Source organism: Chanodichthys erythropterus, chromosome 19, assembly GCF_024489055.1.
Source record: "Chanodichthys erythropterus isolate Z2021 chromosome 19, ASM2448905v1, whole genome shotgun sequence".
NCBI classification, from domain to species: domain Eukaryota; kingdom Metazoa; phylum Chordata; class Actinopteri; order Cypriniformes; family Xenocyprididae; genus Chanodichthys; species Chanodichthys erythropterus.
The window spans coordinates 24,476,531-24,495,231 of NC_090239.1; the positions used below are offsets into that span (position 1 = coordinate 24,476,531).

The window sequence follows — 18,701 nt, forward strand, 5'->3', positions numbered from 1 at the left end:
TTTCCACAAAAACATGAACTGTTTTCAACATTGAAAATAATCATAAATGTTTCTTGAGCAGCAAATCAGCATATTAGAATGATTTCTGAAGGATCATGTGACTCTGAAGACTGGAGTAATGATGCTGAAAATTCAGCTTTGATCACAGAAATAAATTACAGTTTACAATATATTCACATAGAAAACAGCTATTTTAACTTATACTTGTAATAATATTTAATAATATTACTGTTTATTTTGATAAAATAAACACAGCCTTGGTGAGCTGAAAAGACTCATTTTAAACATCTTGCCAACTCCTATCACACCAAACCCTTGAGAGTCTGGAGTAATGTTGATGGAGTGCAGCAGATCGCTTTGGGAGATGAAATTTATGCATGCATGCATTCAACATGGGATCTGATGCTGCATTAGCTTGCTTACAGAATAGATGTCAAATGAAGAAGAGTTAACATAAGTGAGCAGAACGGCTTTAAAGCTGAAACACACTCCAGTGATGCACAGAAACGCTATGACTCTGATGTATATAGCTAAATCCACTAAACCTACAAAAAAAGTTCATAAAAGTGTCCAAGAATTAAACAAAAAAGAAAAAAATAAGGTTTATAACTCGTGCCAGGCTCATGTATTTATTTATGCATGTATTTATGTTTTAATTTAAATGACCCTAAATCATGTTATTTGTAATATGTTAAAAAAAAAGGGGGGAAAAAAAGCATGTTCCTTAGACAGGGTTTCATCAAATCTAATTTAATGCCTTTTAATGCCATATATATATATATATATATATATATATATATATATATATATATATATATATATATATATATATATATATATATATATATATATATATATATATATATATATATATATATATAAATTCATCATGTCATTGTTGTATTTGCGTTATGCCAAGTGTCAGCCCTTTAGATTTGTTTGCTTCTCTGCTCACATAATATATGTTAATATAGCCAAATTCACAATAAAATTGTTTCATCTATATTTTTCTTTCTGTTTTTGTTGTCAGACAATATGAAATGGTGACTGAATCGTGGCCCATTAACATTGCATACATGGCTCGACATTAAGCCTTGTCATGTGGACACGCCTGCGGCAGGAAAGCAAGATCTCCCAGTCGTGCGGTAGTACCAGGGGGGTTTTGGAAGCTAGATCAGGTTAACAAAACGCTATATTCGTCACAACGCGCTTTCTTAAAAAAAGTCGCAAAAGGGGCCTGAAAAGTCGTTAAGTTGGCAACACTGATGCAGCCTTCTGTCTGCAGGTCCCAGTCCGCCACTGTCCAAAACGGCGTTACTGCAATTTTGCACCGGCCAGAGGCAATTACCAAACTGGTTCTGTGTGCGTATCACACCAATGTACATATTTTGCGACAGCAAATCAAAGTTATTAATTATTTAGGCTTTATTCAAAATAAACTGGTAGTATTATTTTTCTTCAAAACTATCTAAAGCATTTAATGCCTGTAAAAATACAACTTTATGCTTTTAAAGTCGCAAAATCCATTTAATGACTTTTAATGCTTTTTAATGCCCTGCGGATACCCTGTTAGATTACAACACAGCCATTTTCTAAAGGAACACAAATGACCCATTTGAGTAAACTATTTATATATTTCTATTGTGTTTGACTTTGTTTAACAGCCAAGATACTGTAAGTGACTCAATTATAAAATTAATTGTGAAACTATTTGCTATAAAGTCAGGATGAAATGGAACATGCACTAGTCTTTTCTTCCCTTTTGTGATGTATATCTGAGTGAAGCGGATTTTGGAACAAGAACAAATGTAGGGCGGGGCTTGATTTTGTCAGTGGGGAATTGATTGGATGGTTGTGGTTGCCCCACCCTCATCATCAGAGAAGAGAAGAGGGAGGGAAAGTTATTTTTATTCAAAATTACGAGGCATACAAATAAAAAAAAAAATACATCTTTTATAATAAATACTACAATATTTTATAAAAAAATAAGAACTGAATTTGATTTCATACGGTTGTCTGCTGGAAGCTAGTTATTTTGGTTTATAAAGTTTTAAATATGGATATTTTCCTTACAAAAACCCATCGCTTCACTTCAGAAGGCCTTTATTAACCCCCTGGAGTCATATGGATGCATTTTTTCGGACTTTCACTACCATTATAAAGCTTGGAAGAGCTGGCATCTTTTTTAATATAGCTCTGATTGTGTTCGTCTGAAAGAAGATAGTCATATACACCTAGGATGGCTTGAGGGTGAGTAAATCATGGGATAATTTTCCCAATTTATCAATTTTTGGGTGAACTATCCCTTTAAGCACTGGCAAACCGTGATATGTATCATTATAAGTCGTCTCCTAGGACGGCAGTGTAGTTCTCAGACTGATTCTCCATATAGAACGGTTTCACAGGACTGCAGCTGCTCTCGGCCGCACTCGCCACTCTCACTGAAAATGACTGGTGACATTAGTGTGGAACTTTTTTCAGGTGCTTCAGTCCGCCGCCCCTCTCACTGCAGCTGCTATCTGTCTGCACACAGAATCAGGATAAGCAGCCTGCCTTTGGGGGGGAAAAGGTTCCTTAACCTGCTACACTCCTAGAATATAATTTTTGTTTTATTGAAAAAGCTGTTAAGCCATTACATTTAAATGCATTTTTAAGTTAATGAGATATTTTCAAAACCAAAAATCACATAAGGCTGAAATGATCTAGTCTGAATGGAGGCTGTACGTTAAGTGGTTCAGGCTGAATTAATTGCACTCTGAACACATTTGTACATAATGTACTGTATGAGGAATATCAATAGAGCGCTGCACTGCAAACACTGTAATTACGTCCTGACAAAAGCAGAAGCAGCTCTGCCTCAGCGGCTGACAGAGGTTACAGCAGGGCTCCACAGCAGACAAAAGCACACTCCTCAGACGCCTACCGGCGTATATTCTGACGTCTTCAGTCCAGTGACATTTAGCATGGAGGCAATTTTCTTCTGCAGACATTTGACCTCTACACTGTGAATAAAAGTCTGCAGATGTTTTTAACATGAAAACCAGTGTTCTCCAATTTTGAGCTGTTTTCTGAGTAAAGGTAATAAAAGGCTCAAGTCATGCAGCCTATAACTTGGACATCAAAACACTCAAAAAAGGCCTAGGTTTAAGATTTAATTGCATATAAGATTTCCATCCATTTGGACTAGACAGTTTTATCATAAACTAATAAACTAAATATGATGCATTTGATTGGTAATTAATAATAATTCATTACATTGACATATCATAGCACTTTTCTGGGAACTCAAATTGCTTTGCATATGGAAGGAGGAATCTCCTCACGTCAACCATCACCAATGTGTATCATCCGCCTTGATGATGCGACGGCAGCCATATTGTGCCAGAACGCCCACCACACACCAGCTCATTAGTGAAAAGGAGACAGAGTGATGAAGCCAATCAGTATAGGGGGATGATTAGGTGGACAGAGACCAATGGGCAAACAAAAACTGAAACACAGGGGTATAAATAAAAGGAGGAGATAACAAGGGGCTAACAAGTGACAGGTTTAGGTCATTAATCGTCATGGAAACAAACAAGGGTAACTATGGGAACAAACAAGGCAGCAATGGAAACAAAGGAAACGGGAACAAATCACAGTGGGGGGAGGGGGGGACACTGGAGCAGAAAAAATACACTTCAAAATAAAAGTCCTATAACACAAAACCAGGGAAACAAGACAGGATTATAACAGTTAATATGAAACATTATTGTGTTACCAAAAGATTTCTGTAATAGCACTAATAAACTGAATGTGTGTTAAATACACAATAAATCCGATTTGTTTCCATCTCATACATTTTTTCAAAATTAAATATTGCTTGTCATATTTTAATAATGTTCAATTTTTAACACAAATTGTTTTCACAATGAACAGATTTATGCTGATTCTATCTAGGCCATTTGAATGAATGATTTTAAATAAAATAATAATAAATTTGGCCAGTCTCACAAACCGATCGTAATTTGAAGAAGCAAAACTGTAAAAAGTAGCCGCAGACCAGCACGTACATGAGATGAAGCTTTCGTGCCACATTATGTTTTGCAAAACATTAGTAAACCATAGTAAACCAAAGATCTTTATTTAAAGCAGTTTGTCTCGATACAAATTAAGGGTGTCGCAAAATACCGGTATTGACGATAACCGTGATATTTAAAGCATGAGATACAGATATCGTGTTAATTTAGGGTGTGACGATATACCGGTATTGGCGATAAACACAATATTTAAAATGAATAGGACGCTTATGATACCATGACATGTAAATACTGCAGCGCCAGTACCTAGTTGAGCTCTCAGGTGGCAGTATTGCACATTAACGCTGACACCTGTCAAACAAGAAGACAACGCAGCGCGTGCAGCTATTCCGAGCGGGAGAGTGAGAGGCTCTATCCACACCTGAAAAAAGTAAATAAGCCCAACAGTACGGGAGTTTTTCGGCTCCTTAGACAGCCCAATCCGCAGGATTTGCCTAGCTACAGTCAGTGCGAAGGGTGGCAACACCACCAACCTTTTTACCCACCTCTGTGTCCATCACCCTGCAGATTACTCCATTTTACAGATAGTAAGTTGCGATTATTTTACTAGTCATGGAATGGGAAATGTTATATTAACCTGTTAACAGCGATTTTCTGTATTCATATATTTAAATAAAGGGTGATTATTTTAATAAGTAGCCTATCGTGTTTTCTTTACTCGTCTTATTCAGCGTGATGTAGATATGCATGCAGTTATATGCCCTCAAAATTCAAGATACATGGGCATTTTTTTCCCCGACAATTTTTTTGTCATTATATTATATTATAAGATGTAGTTGTTTTACAATATCACACGAGCAAAAGTGCAGTTTTCCCCAAATCAGCACAAATGCATTGTTCCTTCAACTTATTGATAAATGAACAATGTGAGTTACATTTTAGACATAGTATTGTTAATATTGTTTGTTTTCCCCTTTATTTCGCCAATGAAATTTTAAAAATGATGAACAGCAGAACAGAGCCCTGTGCAACAGAAATTTGTTTGTTATTCTGACTGAATCCGCGTTTAGAACAAATGAATCCGAGCTTCGTTCCTGAATGAATCAGTCATTTGAACAAATCGTTTGACTCACTCACTCATTAAGACAGTGACTTGCTGCCACCTACTGGCAGTTTAGTTTAGTTTCATATTTAAGTTACATTTTAATTAAAAAGTTCAAATTAGAAAAAATTAAATATTGAATTATTACAAATTGTAAATGCTGTGTAAATATATTAATGCCACTTCTCATTCTGTATCACCTCTATATTGCAAAGATGGATTTTGTTGATAATGATTTAATTTGATTGGTAACAGCCATAATGTATAGGCTACTATGCTAGAATTAATTTTTATTGTTTCATGTCTTAAAAAGCCTTAAATTAGATTTTAAATGTGAAGCAACCCTGAAAGAGAAAAACTAAATAAACAAACAAAGTAAAAATTCTTTAGACTGATACATTTCTAAATGTATCAGTCTAATACACCCAAAGTATTCTATAAATATCGCGATATATCGATATTGTGATATTTTTGTGGTGTGAAAAATCTAATATCCTGACAGCCCTAATACAAATGAACCAGAACACAACATAAAATTATGTGTAGATCTTGAGAAAAAATCCTCACGGAGTGACATTGACATGCTGCTTGGCTAAAGCTATGACTTACAGCAGTGTTTCCCAACCACGTTCCCGGAGGCCCACCAACACTGCACATTTTGCATGTCTCCTTTGTCTGACAAACACATTTTAGATCTTTGAGTCACTACTAATGAGCTGATAACCCTAATCAGGTGTGTTTAATTGAGGTGACATGCAAAATGTGCAGTGTTGGTGAGCCTACAGGAATGTGGTTGGGGAAAAAAGACAGAAAAAGGACAGAATGCCTGGTTCATGATGTTGTCCATTACAGTTCAGTATAGGCATCAAATTCACATCTGATGTGTAATTACTGAAATCACTTTTATACACTCTTTGTGAGTTCTCAGCTGGTGAAAATACCATCATACTGTATGTACAAACATACAATGCGCGCATTTAGCCAAAACACAGCAAGTTTCACCCCAAATGCATCATTAAAGCTGTTTGTTTTGTATCTTTGAGTATGGTGTTAAAAATGAACGCTAAGCAAACCAGGACTAAATGTATCATTTTCTTTTATGGTCCAGAGCAAATAAGTGTGAAAAAGTGTGATGGGTTCATGTTAAAACTGTGTAATTCAAATGGATGGAAGTTTTCAACGCAATCCAAATACATGAATCTTAAATGTAGCCATGATGATGCTTCATTCGAGTGTTTTATCTCAAGAGTTTCTTCGGCAGAAGCACAGCAGGTCCAAAGTGCAGCAGAATCACAGACTCGCTGTTCAAAGCGGCACATTTTGCTTCGTTTTAGTAGAAAAACAGACCCCTGGTAGAGAAAGAAGCAGAACATGAAGGATGGAGCAAGACTCCGAAACGGTGAGGCTCCACAAAACCTGCTGGCTTCGACCAAGCAAAAAAACCTAATGAAACCACCGGAGGAATCAGGCAAGCAAAGCCCTGCGCCGTGCCATCAGAAAGCAGCCGAGGTGAAACACTCAACTCAACCTTATCAAACATCCAGACTCTAGCAAAAAAGTAAATCCACATGTGTTATTATTTCCCCCAAAGTGCACTTTCAGAGCTTCATTAGCATGTCAGTAAAGCCTCGTGGCTTTGCAATCAAGATCTGAGGTTAGAAGGGTAGAGGAAGAGCTCGGCCATCCAAAACCTCCAAATGTCTCTTTCCTAATAGCACATCCCACAATCCTTCCTCTTTTTTTATTCTCTTTGGAGTGTTTTCTATCTTTGATGTGACAAAGCAGAAGATGAAAGCTCCTTCTAATAAGAAAGTAGTGAGAAGCTCATGTGCTGTTTTCTCACAAGCTAAAAGAAATGGTTGAACACTGAACACTTTATTGGAGAAAGTAATGGGAGGTCATGATATCATGGGCTACAACACTGGTTCAGTCATGGTCGACAAATCGGTAATGATGATGTTCTTGAAGGAATACTTTCAAAGTCGAAACGCCGAATGAAAGCGGCTCTCAACTGAAAAGTGAAGGGCTGCAAAATAACTTATTGCACTTATTAAAGTACTATTAGTATGATAAATGAACATTAATAATACATCTGTGACATTACTAGTCGTCTAGTAAAAGTTTAATCTTGCTCTAGTTTCAGATATGATTCTTAACCCTGTGATGCCTGAAATAAAAGTCACAAATTTTGAAATTGAACAGGTGATTAAAACTTGTTTGCTTGCATATGTGTTTTATGTTGTGTGCCATTTTTGATACATCAGGTGAGAATATGGAGCAAAAAACAGCTCGATTTTACTCAGAAGCCCAAACTGAGCAAAAATATGGATTTATATGGACAAAAAGTAATGTACTTAGCTTGTAATGTAAATCAATGAGATCTTTATAACTCTATGGCAGATGTTTGCATATAAATATCAGTCGTTACTCTGTATCTGCCAATAATATGTCATAAGCCCTCAGACGGTAATTGTTTCTCATAGGGACGTAAGGTATTTTCAACATTTAGTCAGGGATTTTATTGCCGTCCGAATCCAGAATGTCAGTGGGTTTTTTTTCCACCATCCTTGTAAAAATCCCCGGCAATATTACCTTCTGTTTTTTGACAAACACCAAAGTCGTGTGTGAATTTAATTGCCGTCCAAATACACAAGAGGAGATCAATTTAAAATTCACCCTTTTTGACCACTGCAGAACACCATACGATAATTGCATTTCACTGTAATTTGCACACTTATTATTACTGAAATTCTGTGAAGTATTTACAAGAATAATATTTCATCACCGCTTCACCTCAGTGAAGCCATTACAGGAATACAATTTTACAATGCATTATATAATTTAAATGTATTTATATGCATATTAATATAAACCGAGCAGCTTTATGTTCACCTCATGTAAATAAGAGGCTGCATTAACTTATTTCTGCTAATTTCCATATTTTTAAAATGGCATCCATCATTTTGAGATAAAATGTAAGAAAGAAAACCTTTCTATATTCCTATTTTTAAATAGGAGATTTAAATAATCACATAATAATTTTTACTATTATTAAACTAAATATGAATTTATTTGTATTATTCCAAGCATAACCTTCATTTTATTTACAGCAGACAATCATGCGACGCCATGAGCAGTGCATATCGTAGGATAACTCGCTCCTCCATCATGAAAAAAATCGCCATCTGAATGCATGAGTTTTATGCCAATTTATTTTTACAGATGCCCACGTTTCCTGACTCTCCCAAATTTATAATGGGAGTGAATGGCGCTCCTGATTTTGAAGCCCAAAAAAGTGCATCCATCCATCATAAATATATCCATAAGGCTCCAGGGGATTAATGAATGCCTTCTGAAACAAAGTGATTGGTTTTTGTAAGAAAAATATTCATATTTAAAACTTTGTGAAATATAATAACTAGCTTTATATAGATGGCCTACGCCAGGGCTCTTCAAGTAGTTTCATTCGAGGGCCTGGAAGTTGAGTTGGGCCAGGTTGGAGGGTGATCTTATCGGTAAAAATTATTTTATTAATTATTATGCTGACAGTGAGACTTGGTAACCACAGGTAAAACCATACATGGCTACTCACTATCATTGTCAAATAATATTATATTATGATATGTTATACAGGCCTATAAACAATGCCTAAACACAGACAAACTTCACCTTCACATAAAAAATGTATTATATATTCCCCTACTCACCTAATAAATATATTGCAATATAAATGGCTATAAAAGTTTTCCACATTTATATAAATATATATATAAAATATATTTATATAAATAAATTTATACAAATATTCCAAATTTTCACAAATCATGGTAAATTACTACAGTTCATTCATGGTAAATGTTTGTAAGGATGGTGATTTTGGCATTTAAAAGTCTTTTATCTTCATTCAGGGCATGTTTCTCCTGTTTTCCTCATCAGTCTTGTTGGGAATGTTGAGGCTGTTTCATCCGACAGAAATACGGGACACACATAATAACTGCTAAAATATTTGCACGGAAAACGTTTCTCAGGTCAGTCGGAGGAGCGTGCATGAACAGTGCGTATATAGCCGTATAAAGTTTTAAACATGCATATTTTTCTTACAAAAACCCCATCGCTTCACTTCAGAAGGCCTTTATTAATCCCCTGGAGTCATATGGATTACTTTTATAATGGATGGATGCACTTTTTTGGGCTTCAAAATCTATTCACTCCCATTATAAAGCTGGAAAGAGCCGGGGTATTTTATAATATAACTCTGAGTTTGTCTGAAAAAAGATAGTCATATACACCTGGGATGGCTTGAGAGAGAGTAAATCATGGGGTAATTTCAATTTTTGAATGAACTATCCCTTTAAACTAAATCATCAGCATTTCTGGTATGAATGTTCACATACTTATTTGAAATGATTATAGTGATTATAATGTGGAAAAAAAAACATTTCTAACCTTTTCTGTGTAAAATTTTATGAAATTTTACTTTACAACAGAGGCCTAAAATTACCATAAAAATGACTAGAACTATTTTACCACTCAAATAATACACTAAGAGATATATATATATATATACTTTTTTTTTTTTTTTTTTAATCAACATTATGTCAAATGCAACGCTGTCAATTGAAATGAGCTTGCATTGAACCCGGGATATTTTTATAGCTGTATTTACCCAAATATTCCTACAAAAGTTAGTCTTTTCTTCTCACCCAGATGACTCAACAACAAACTGTGGCGAGAATCAATGCCAGGGAAATAATAAATGATAGCACCGTGGAAGTGCTGCAACATTTTCAGCAAAATGCAAAAAAGTAGATGCTTTTTACGTGTACCTATTTTTATTTTGCCTCTAGTAGCCACAGTGAAGGCTGTTGGATTTACTTTTTTTTTATGTACTTTCCTTTGTAGCCTCTTGAGCACCTGTCCTAGACACTGAATGAAAATGCACAAGCAATTCCATTGTGAGTCATCTTTCAAAGAAGACAATTACAATAAATTGCATAAAAGCACTTTAAACAGTAGATTACAATGAAAACTGTCCGCTGACAACAGATCACTACATCTTTTAACAGGCAACACAAAACACAAACAGACACAAAATCATCTGCTGACTCGATTTGGCTCATGCTGTGAGGGGCGTTCAAGGTAACAGAACCATCAGAACCATATTATCACCATCCTGAAACTGCATTTAAACTCTGTTGCCAAGGGTGATTCGTTCATTTACTGACTTTGCTAAGTAATACTTCCTGCAATTTTGAGGCTGCACACTGTGGAAGTAAATATACAGAGATCACTGTCAAGCTGCCTTTCCAGAGGCTTTTAAAATGCATGAAATCCTAATGATGCTGGGTAGTTGCTGTGGGACCGCCAGCATGGATATTCATAGGGGGGTTTGGCTTTTGTAGAAGTGAAAAGATCAAGTGCGGTTTTAGGTGAAGGATTGATCATATTATTATTTTGCTGAAACACAAAATTGGAACATTAAACACTCTATTGGATATTAAAAAGGATAAAATATGCCATTTTACATGCAATTTTGCATCTAAATGAGTAAAACATTTGTTTACAGTATTTATTAATCTTTGTTACAATTAGTTTATTAAAATACAACTGTTTGTTATTATATAATGTTAGCTCAGGTCCATTAAATAATATTAAACAGGCACAACATTTGATTTTAAAGAGGCCCTTTAATGCTTTTTCCTTTTCCTAAAATGTTCATCTGTCTTTAGTGTGTAATGACAAATCTCAGTTAGTATTCAGGCCTCATCATAGCACAGAAACGTTGCTCATTAAAATTACAAATAACTTACTTTTAGCTGCTGACCAAGGCTGTATCTCAGTGCTAGTTTTACTTGATCTCAGTGCTGCAGTCGACACTATAGATCATAAAACACTCTTTGACTGCAAAATTACACTGGTATTCAGGGACAGGCATTAAGCTGGTTTAGATCGTACCTATCAGACAGTAATATGAGAACTTCAAACAGCACCAAAAAGATTCAATAAAACTATAAAACTACAGATGGCAAAATAAAAAACACTCAAGACTCCCATTAAACGTTAAGAGTCAAATGTCTTTAGGTCTTTTTTTTTTTTTTTAAGTGCAGGCCATTACCATTTAAAAAGCTATAATGTACTGCTGTCGTAACTCAAGAGAACTAACAATGCTTTTGACACCTTTTAGGGGAATTTTTTGAAGCTACAGCGCCAAATGAAGGAACGTAAAGGTGCAAACCGGACAATGGATTTGTGCTTCTCTCATGTTGACCTTATCAAGATCAAATCAGCCAACACCACTTTAGATCAAACATCAGAGACTGGAGGGAAAAGGTCAACTCATCATCACCATGTCATGGAGGAGCAGAATCCAACGGCACACTCCAGCACAGACACACTGAGCTCCTCGTCAAAACTGAGCCGATCCCTGCTGTATCCCAGACCGTTTACCCTCAATGACAAACTGACCCAAATAGACATGGCTGTGAATAGTAAAAAGATGAAAATGACGAGAAAGCAACATGACAGGAGACTCTTTTTGAACTTCAGCTTGTAGATGCCAGGGTTTGGCAAAATTCAATTAATATTATTATTATTATTATTTTTTTTTTTTTTCAATTCATTAATTTGAATTGAATTCTTATGGAAGCTTGTTTCTGACACTAAATAAAGAATAAAAAATTAAAAAGGTAATTGCGACTTTTTATCTCACAATTCTGTCTTTTTTACTCACAATTGCGAGTAAAGTGACACACTTGAGTGATATAAAGTCAGAATTGTGAGATATAAATTTGCAATAGCGTGTTATAAAGACAGAATTGTGTGTTATAAAGTCAGAATTGCAAGACAAAGTTGCAATTGCAAGTTATATTCAGAATTGCGTGATATAAAGTCAGAATTGTGAGATATAAAGTCAAAATTGCGTGTTATAAAGTCAGAATTGTGATATAAAGTCAGAATTGTGATATAAAGTCAGAATTGCGTGTTATAAAGTCAGAATTGCAAGACATAAAGTTGCAATTGCAAGTTATAGTCAGAATTGCGTGATATAAAGTCAGAATTGTGAGATATAAAGTCAGAATTGTGATATAAAGTCAAAATTGCATGTTATAAAGTCAGAATTGTGAGATATAAAGTTGCAATTGCAAGTTATAGACAGAATTGCGTGATATAAAGTCAGAATTGCAAGATATACATGACAAAACAATAATTTAGAAATTATTTTTAAATATTAATAATGCATATTCTGTTTAAAAGTTTGGGGTTGGTAAGATTTTTAAATGTTTTTCTTTGATGAATCTTTGATGATTCTTTAATGAAAACTTCAAAAGAACAGCATTTATTTGAAATAGAATCTTTTGTAACATTATAAATGTCTTTACTGTCACTTTTGATCAATTCAATGCATCCTTGCTGAATAAAAGTATATTTCTTGTTCTTTTTTAAATGTACTGACCCCAAACTTTTGAATGGTAGTGTCTATTTTTATCATAATGATTTACAAAAGAGGGAAAAAGTACACCTCGTTCATTTTGATATAATGATTGCAAATCAATTTATCACTCTAGTGCATTCGTCAATGAACGAATCATCAAGTCAAATTATCTGTCATTTTTCATTCCTCTCAATCCTGTGCTAAACCACTGCACTCTATTGATCTCGTCTCATTCTGATGATTCATTATGAAAAATGCTTGTCCTGCTGACAATATGTCCATTTACTGAAGTGTCTGTTGGAAAGCTCAAAAACGCAAATTCAGGCTGAAAAGAAAAAGCTATGAGTCATTGTGTAATTAAGAGAGGAAAACATCTGGTGTTTTATACACTTTCACTCCAAACGCACTCTTGAAATCCCAGCTGGTGGTCCTTTTGTAGGTCGTCCATCGGCAGTCAAGACTTCTTGAAGAATGTGCCTGATTTCAAGGGCTGTAAGATGGGACATTGAGGACAGCTGGGGTCACATTATGCCAACAATTCTGTGCTACCGAACACACAGAGACAGACACACTGCCATCAGTGTCCGCTGGCGCTCAGACTACCTGTCATCTGTATTCACCTCACACATGCTGCTCGTCGCTCAGGAACGATGAAAGCAGAGCAAAGAGATTGGCGCTGGAATGATTAACAAATGCGTCCAGGGGGCGACTGCCCGACTGCGAAGTGATCAAGTGCTGCCGAAAGTGCTGGTGATAAAGAGGAAAATAAAGGCAGCATGGTGCAAATGAAAAGGAGAAAGAGCAGATGAAAAGTGTTGGAGCAGGAGGCAAGACTTTTAAAGTGTCATAAAACCAGCACAGTTTGAGAGAAACAGAAGTTTCTCTCAAAAAATTAGAAGTTAGAAATAATCATTATCCGTCACTTTGACAGACTTCATTTTCAGTCATATCCATAGACCATTCCATGAATGCAGATTTCATTTTGATACTGCCAATATGAGAGTCACCATGAAATCAGAACTGATCATTCTGATTGTTTTTTAAGGAATATTGCCGTGTTTATTCTAAATGATTTATCCATGCACATCATTTTTGTTTTAAATTCATGTTCCTCGCAATCTTGAATCAGAATAAGTTTCCCTCCCTCTTGCAGTGACATCTCTTCTCTTCTCTGATGATGAGGGCGGGGCAACCTGTCACTCAAATGAGATCCACCAATAGCAAACCACAACCATCCAATCAAATCCAGACGGACAAAATCAAGCCCCGCCCTACATTTGTACTTATTCCAGAAGCCATTTCACTCGGATGTGTCACAAAAGGGAAAAAAACAAAACAAAACAAAACTTGCACAACTTCTGTTTCACGCCGACTTGAACCATTGCAATAATTTAAAATGCTAAAAATATATAGTAATAAAAATGCTATATATAATATATAAATAAATAATATAATAAATTATATATTATTTAAGATATTATTCAAATATGAAAAATATATAGTAATTATATACAATTTAAATATATGCATGATCTGTTCAAAAATTACATTTATATAATATATATCAACTGTAGACCGTTCAGAAATGCAGATTTCAATTTGAAGTAGCCAATATTAACAGTGGCAATAATTTAAAACATTATTTATATATAATAAAATACTAATAAAATAATAATTATACGTTATAAAATATATAATTTTAATTTACGTCGCTTTGTCAGCATTGTGAGGACACACCTGTATTTTTCATTTAAATATATGCATGATTTGTTTAAATATAATAAATTATAATTATTATATAATTTATCACACTTATTATATATATAACCTTAAACTGTAGACCACTCAGAAATGCAGATTTCAATTTGATATCGTCAATATTAAAACTAGCAATAATTTAAAATAAAAAAAATATACAGTAATTATATATAATATAATACTATTTAAATAATAATAATTTAAAAAACACTATAGTAAATTATACAATATAATAAAATATATTTAATTTATGTTTCTTTGTCAGCATTATGAGGAAACAGCTGTATTTTTGCGCTGTGCAAAGGAACATATGCTTCTCAGGTTTCAGTATGGTATCAAATCACTGTCTGAAGCGCCTGTCATAGGAAAAGGTCACATGCAGATATGAATAATTATAAAACAGTGCCTTCTCAATATAGGATTAGGCCACAGAGGCTCATGAATAATTGTGAGTCATTGTTGACTTCAAACATGTAAGAAAAGCAGTATACTATCTAAAACTCTTTCCTCTAGGATTCTAACGTTACCTTCAATCATGAAAAAAGAGACATGCCTTGTGACTCTTTATTGCTTTAGAGGCGTGATACAGAAAGGGACATGTGGATTTGAATAATGGAATAAATGAAGAAGAGATGTGGTCAGGAGAGGAAAGACTCACCAGGAATGTTGTGTATGGTGATGGCCAGGATCAGCAGAACAATTCGCCGCCAGCTGCTTCCTGATTGGCTCATCTGTTCCTGTGGTTTAGTATTCACTTCCTGTTCCTCTGTATGGCCGGTGTTGGGAGTCCTGCGTCTTTGGTACACCTCTCCATTCTCGACTTTATCTAAAAGAGAAAAAGAAAGGCATGTCAAACAACTTATTTTTGGAGAACAACTCCTCTACAGAAGACAACATTGTTGTTATTCAGCTCAATGTTGATTCAGTTTATTTCAATAACAGTGTCAATGTTGCAAAGTTCACCTGTTATGAAACAAACTCAATTCAAGTATAAAGCGGATCTACAGAAGAACCTAAAATGAGGACCTTGTGGTGACCAGGGCGGGCGAGAGCCTCACGGAGGAGCTCCGGGAGCATAAAAAGAGGAGCGACTACAGTGAAGGACGAGAGAGGACCAGGCCTAGATATTATTTTATGTTTTATTATGTTTGTGTGGCCGGCAGACGTCCGCGAGGGTCTGCCGGCATTACTTTCGTTTTGTTCTTTGTTTATTTTGAGATTAAAGTTTTGTTGAATGTTCGCCGGTTCCCGCCTCCTTCTTCCCACATCTACTAACCGCGTTACAGACCTGTTCAGACCTGTACAGTGGATACGGAAAGTATTCAGAGCCATCTAATACATCCATGAGTCTTTTTGGGAAAGATGCAACAAGTTTGTCACACCTGGATTTGGGGATCCTCTGCCATTCCTCCTTGCAGATCCTCTCCATTTCTGTCAGGTTGGATGGTAAACGTTGGTGGACAGCCATTTTTAGGTCTCTCCAGAGATGCTCAATTGGGTTTAAGTCAGGGCTCTGGCTGAGCCATTCAAGAACAGTCATGGAGTGAAGCCACTCCTTCGTTATTTTAGCTGTGTGCTTAGGGTCATTGTCTTGTTGGAAGGTAAATCTTCGGCCCAGTCTGAGGTCCTGAGCACTCTGGAGAAGGTTTTCATCCAGGATATCCCTGTACTTGGCCGCATTCATCTTTCCCTCGATTGCAACCAGTCGTCCTGTCCCTGCAGCTGAAAAACACCCCCACAGCATGATGCTGCCACCACCATGCTTCACTGTTGGGACTGTATTGGACAGGTGATGAGCAGTGCCTGGTTTTCTCCACACATACCGCTTAGAATTAAGGCCAAAAAGTTCTATCTTGATCTCATCAGACCAGAGAATCTTATTTCTCACCATCTTGGAGTCCTTCAGGTGGGCTTTCATGTGTCTTGCACTGAGGAGAGGCTTCCGTCGGGCCACTCTGCCATAAAGCCCCGACTGGTGGAGGGCTGCAGTGATGGTTGACTTTCTACAACTTTCTCCCATCTCCCGACTGCATCTCTGGAGTTCAGCCACAGTGATCTTTGGGTTCTTCTTTACCTCTCTCACCAAGGCTCTTCTCCCCCGATAGCTCAGTTTGGCCGGACGGCCAGCTCTAGGAAGGGTTTTGGTCGTCCCAAATGTCTTCCTTTTAAGGATTATGGAGGCCACTGTGCTCTTAGGAACCTTAAGTGCAGCAGATTTTTTTTGTAACCTTGGCCAGATCTGTGCCTTGCCACAATTCTGTCTCTGAGCTCTTCAGGCAGTTCCTTTGACCTCATGATTCTCATTTGCTCTGACATGCACTGTGAGCTGTAAGGTCTTATATAGACAGGTGTGTGGCTTTCCTAATCAAGTCCAATCAGTATAATCAAACACAGCTGGACTCAAATGAAGGTGTAGAACCATCTCAAGGATGATCAGAAGAAATGGACAGCACCTGAGTTAAATATATGAGTGTCACAGCAAAGGGTCTGAATACTTAGGACCATGTGATATTTCAGTTTTTCTTTTTTAATAAATCTGCCAAAATGTCAACAATTCTGTGTTTTTATGGGGTGCTGTGTGTACATTAATGAGGAAAAAAAAATAACTTAAAATGATTTTAGCAAATGGCTGCAATATAACAGAGTGAAAATTTTAAGGGGTCTGAATACTTTCCGTACCCACTGTACATGCAAAATGGCAATGAATTTACCAAATCAAACACAAAATGCAAAATCAACTAATAACTAATTAGTTTCTGCACATCAAAAAATTCCTCAACACTGAATTCAAAGCAGTCAATAAATCAACCTCATGACTTTTTACTGTATTCGACACATATTTCCACAATCAATATGAACACGCAGCTAATAATCAGCAGCAGAACATAATAGAATGAACGGCTCTTGTCAAAGCTTTTATCTCCTCAAGGAACCCTCAAATCTCACTCTGTATTTATTGTAGCTTTTATCCTTATTTAAACGCCAAACATCAAATCATTTCTTTCCTTTAATCACTAAAAAAGAGGAAAAAAATTATATCCAGAGTACGTCTGAAACTCACACCATCAATTACCCGTCACTTTAGAGCGTAATTATGTATGCGAGCAGTGAGATTTAGCAAATAGAAGAGAACGACCCTGAATCGTCCCCACTTAAACGAAATCCCTCAGACTGGGTGGAAGAACATGTCGATAATATAGTTTCCATCTCTCCAAACCGCCCATGAAAGAACATAATGAATGCAGATTACTTAAACTTAAAGGTCATAAGGAGCACATCAGTCATGTGCGATCGGAGTGTACACAGTATTTCTTCTGGAAAGATGGAAGGAGTTTTTAGATGAGGGCTGAGGTGAGTTCACATGTGGAATATAAGAGATCATTTCAGTTAGGTGACTGACTGATCACTCGTGAATTAATTATGAGTGATGGACAGAAACCTGCTTCATTAATGGTAACCCCGTCACACCACGGGGGTCCGGATCTACATGTCCATGTTTCAGGTGCAAAAATGTCCATAAAATGAAACAACAACTATGCATTTATTTAGAAAATATGGACATTATAAAGAATTCATTGATTTTAGCGAATATTTCAGCCTTCATGAGGCTGTCCTCTTTGAAATAAAGACCATTTACATCTAGTATTAAGATACAGGTCTAAAATGTTTTGAGAGGAGTAGACGAATATGCATTCAAACATTGCAACAGACCGCCTACTGACCTAATACATGAACATTATGAGAAGATTCGGTAGCCAGACGGGATTTAAACTTTGTCAAGTTTGGTTTGAAGATGAAAAATGTACTGAGCACAATGTTTTCTCACCATTCCTTGCGGCTGTCAGAACAGAAACAAAAGCCGATGCCCTCCGTATGTTTTTCCGTCATCTCTTTTCACATTCATATGTAAATTGCACAAGCTTATTTCGTCCATTAGATCAAAAGATCTGTAAAAGAGCCATATATTTACCCACACATAGACCCTCCCCTCAAAGAAATCAGGACAGACAGACAGACAGATAGATAGATATGTGGTGCATTTGAATCCATGTAATTTCATAATTCAGCTGGAGCAGAAAGCATGCCACAGATGAGAGATATTCATGCTGACAGCTGAGATGCAGATTGTTAGTGGGGCTGGAGATGAAAGACCCCAATTTTCAATGATTTGTTGTAAGTGTCAGGTTGGGCACCAACATATCTCTAAAAATAATTAGTGCTGTCAAAATTAGTGCGTTAATGCATGTGATTCATTTTTTTGTTTTGTTTTGTTTTTTCAGTTTAACATGTTTAACGCAATTAATGCAGCATCCGTTTTTTCCCATCATAATGTGGCTAGCATTACATTATATGATCACGCAAATGCTTTTAAACCATTCAAGTGCTACAA

The 18,701-nt window shown here is 36.1% G+C and overlaps 1 protein-coding gene across 3 annotated transcripts in view; it reads right to left on the bottom strand.

Moving 5' to 3' along the window:
• LOC137007355 (zinc transporter ZIP11-like) overlaps nucleotides 1-18,701 on the bottom strand; it is a 169,425-nt gene that overhangs the window by 36,709 nt on the left and 114,015 nt on the right. For all 3 annotated transcript variants that reach the window (XM_067368732.1, XM_067368730.1, XM_067368731.1), the window contains exon 6: nucleotides 14,970-15,137. In XM_067368732.1, the coding sequence (XP_067224833.1) occupies nucleotides 14,970-15,137 (168 nt within the window). The remainder of the gene's footprint in view (nucleotides 1-14,969; nucleotides 15,138-18,701) is intronic.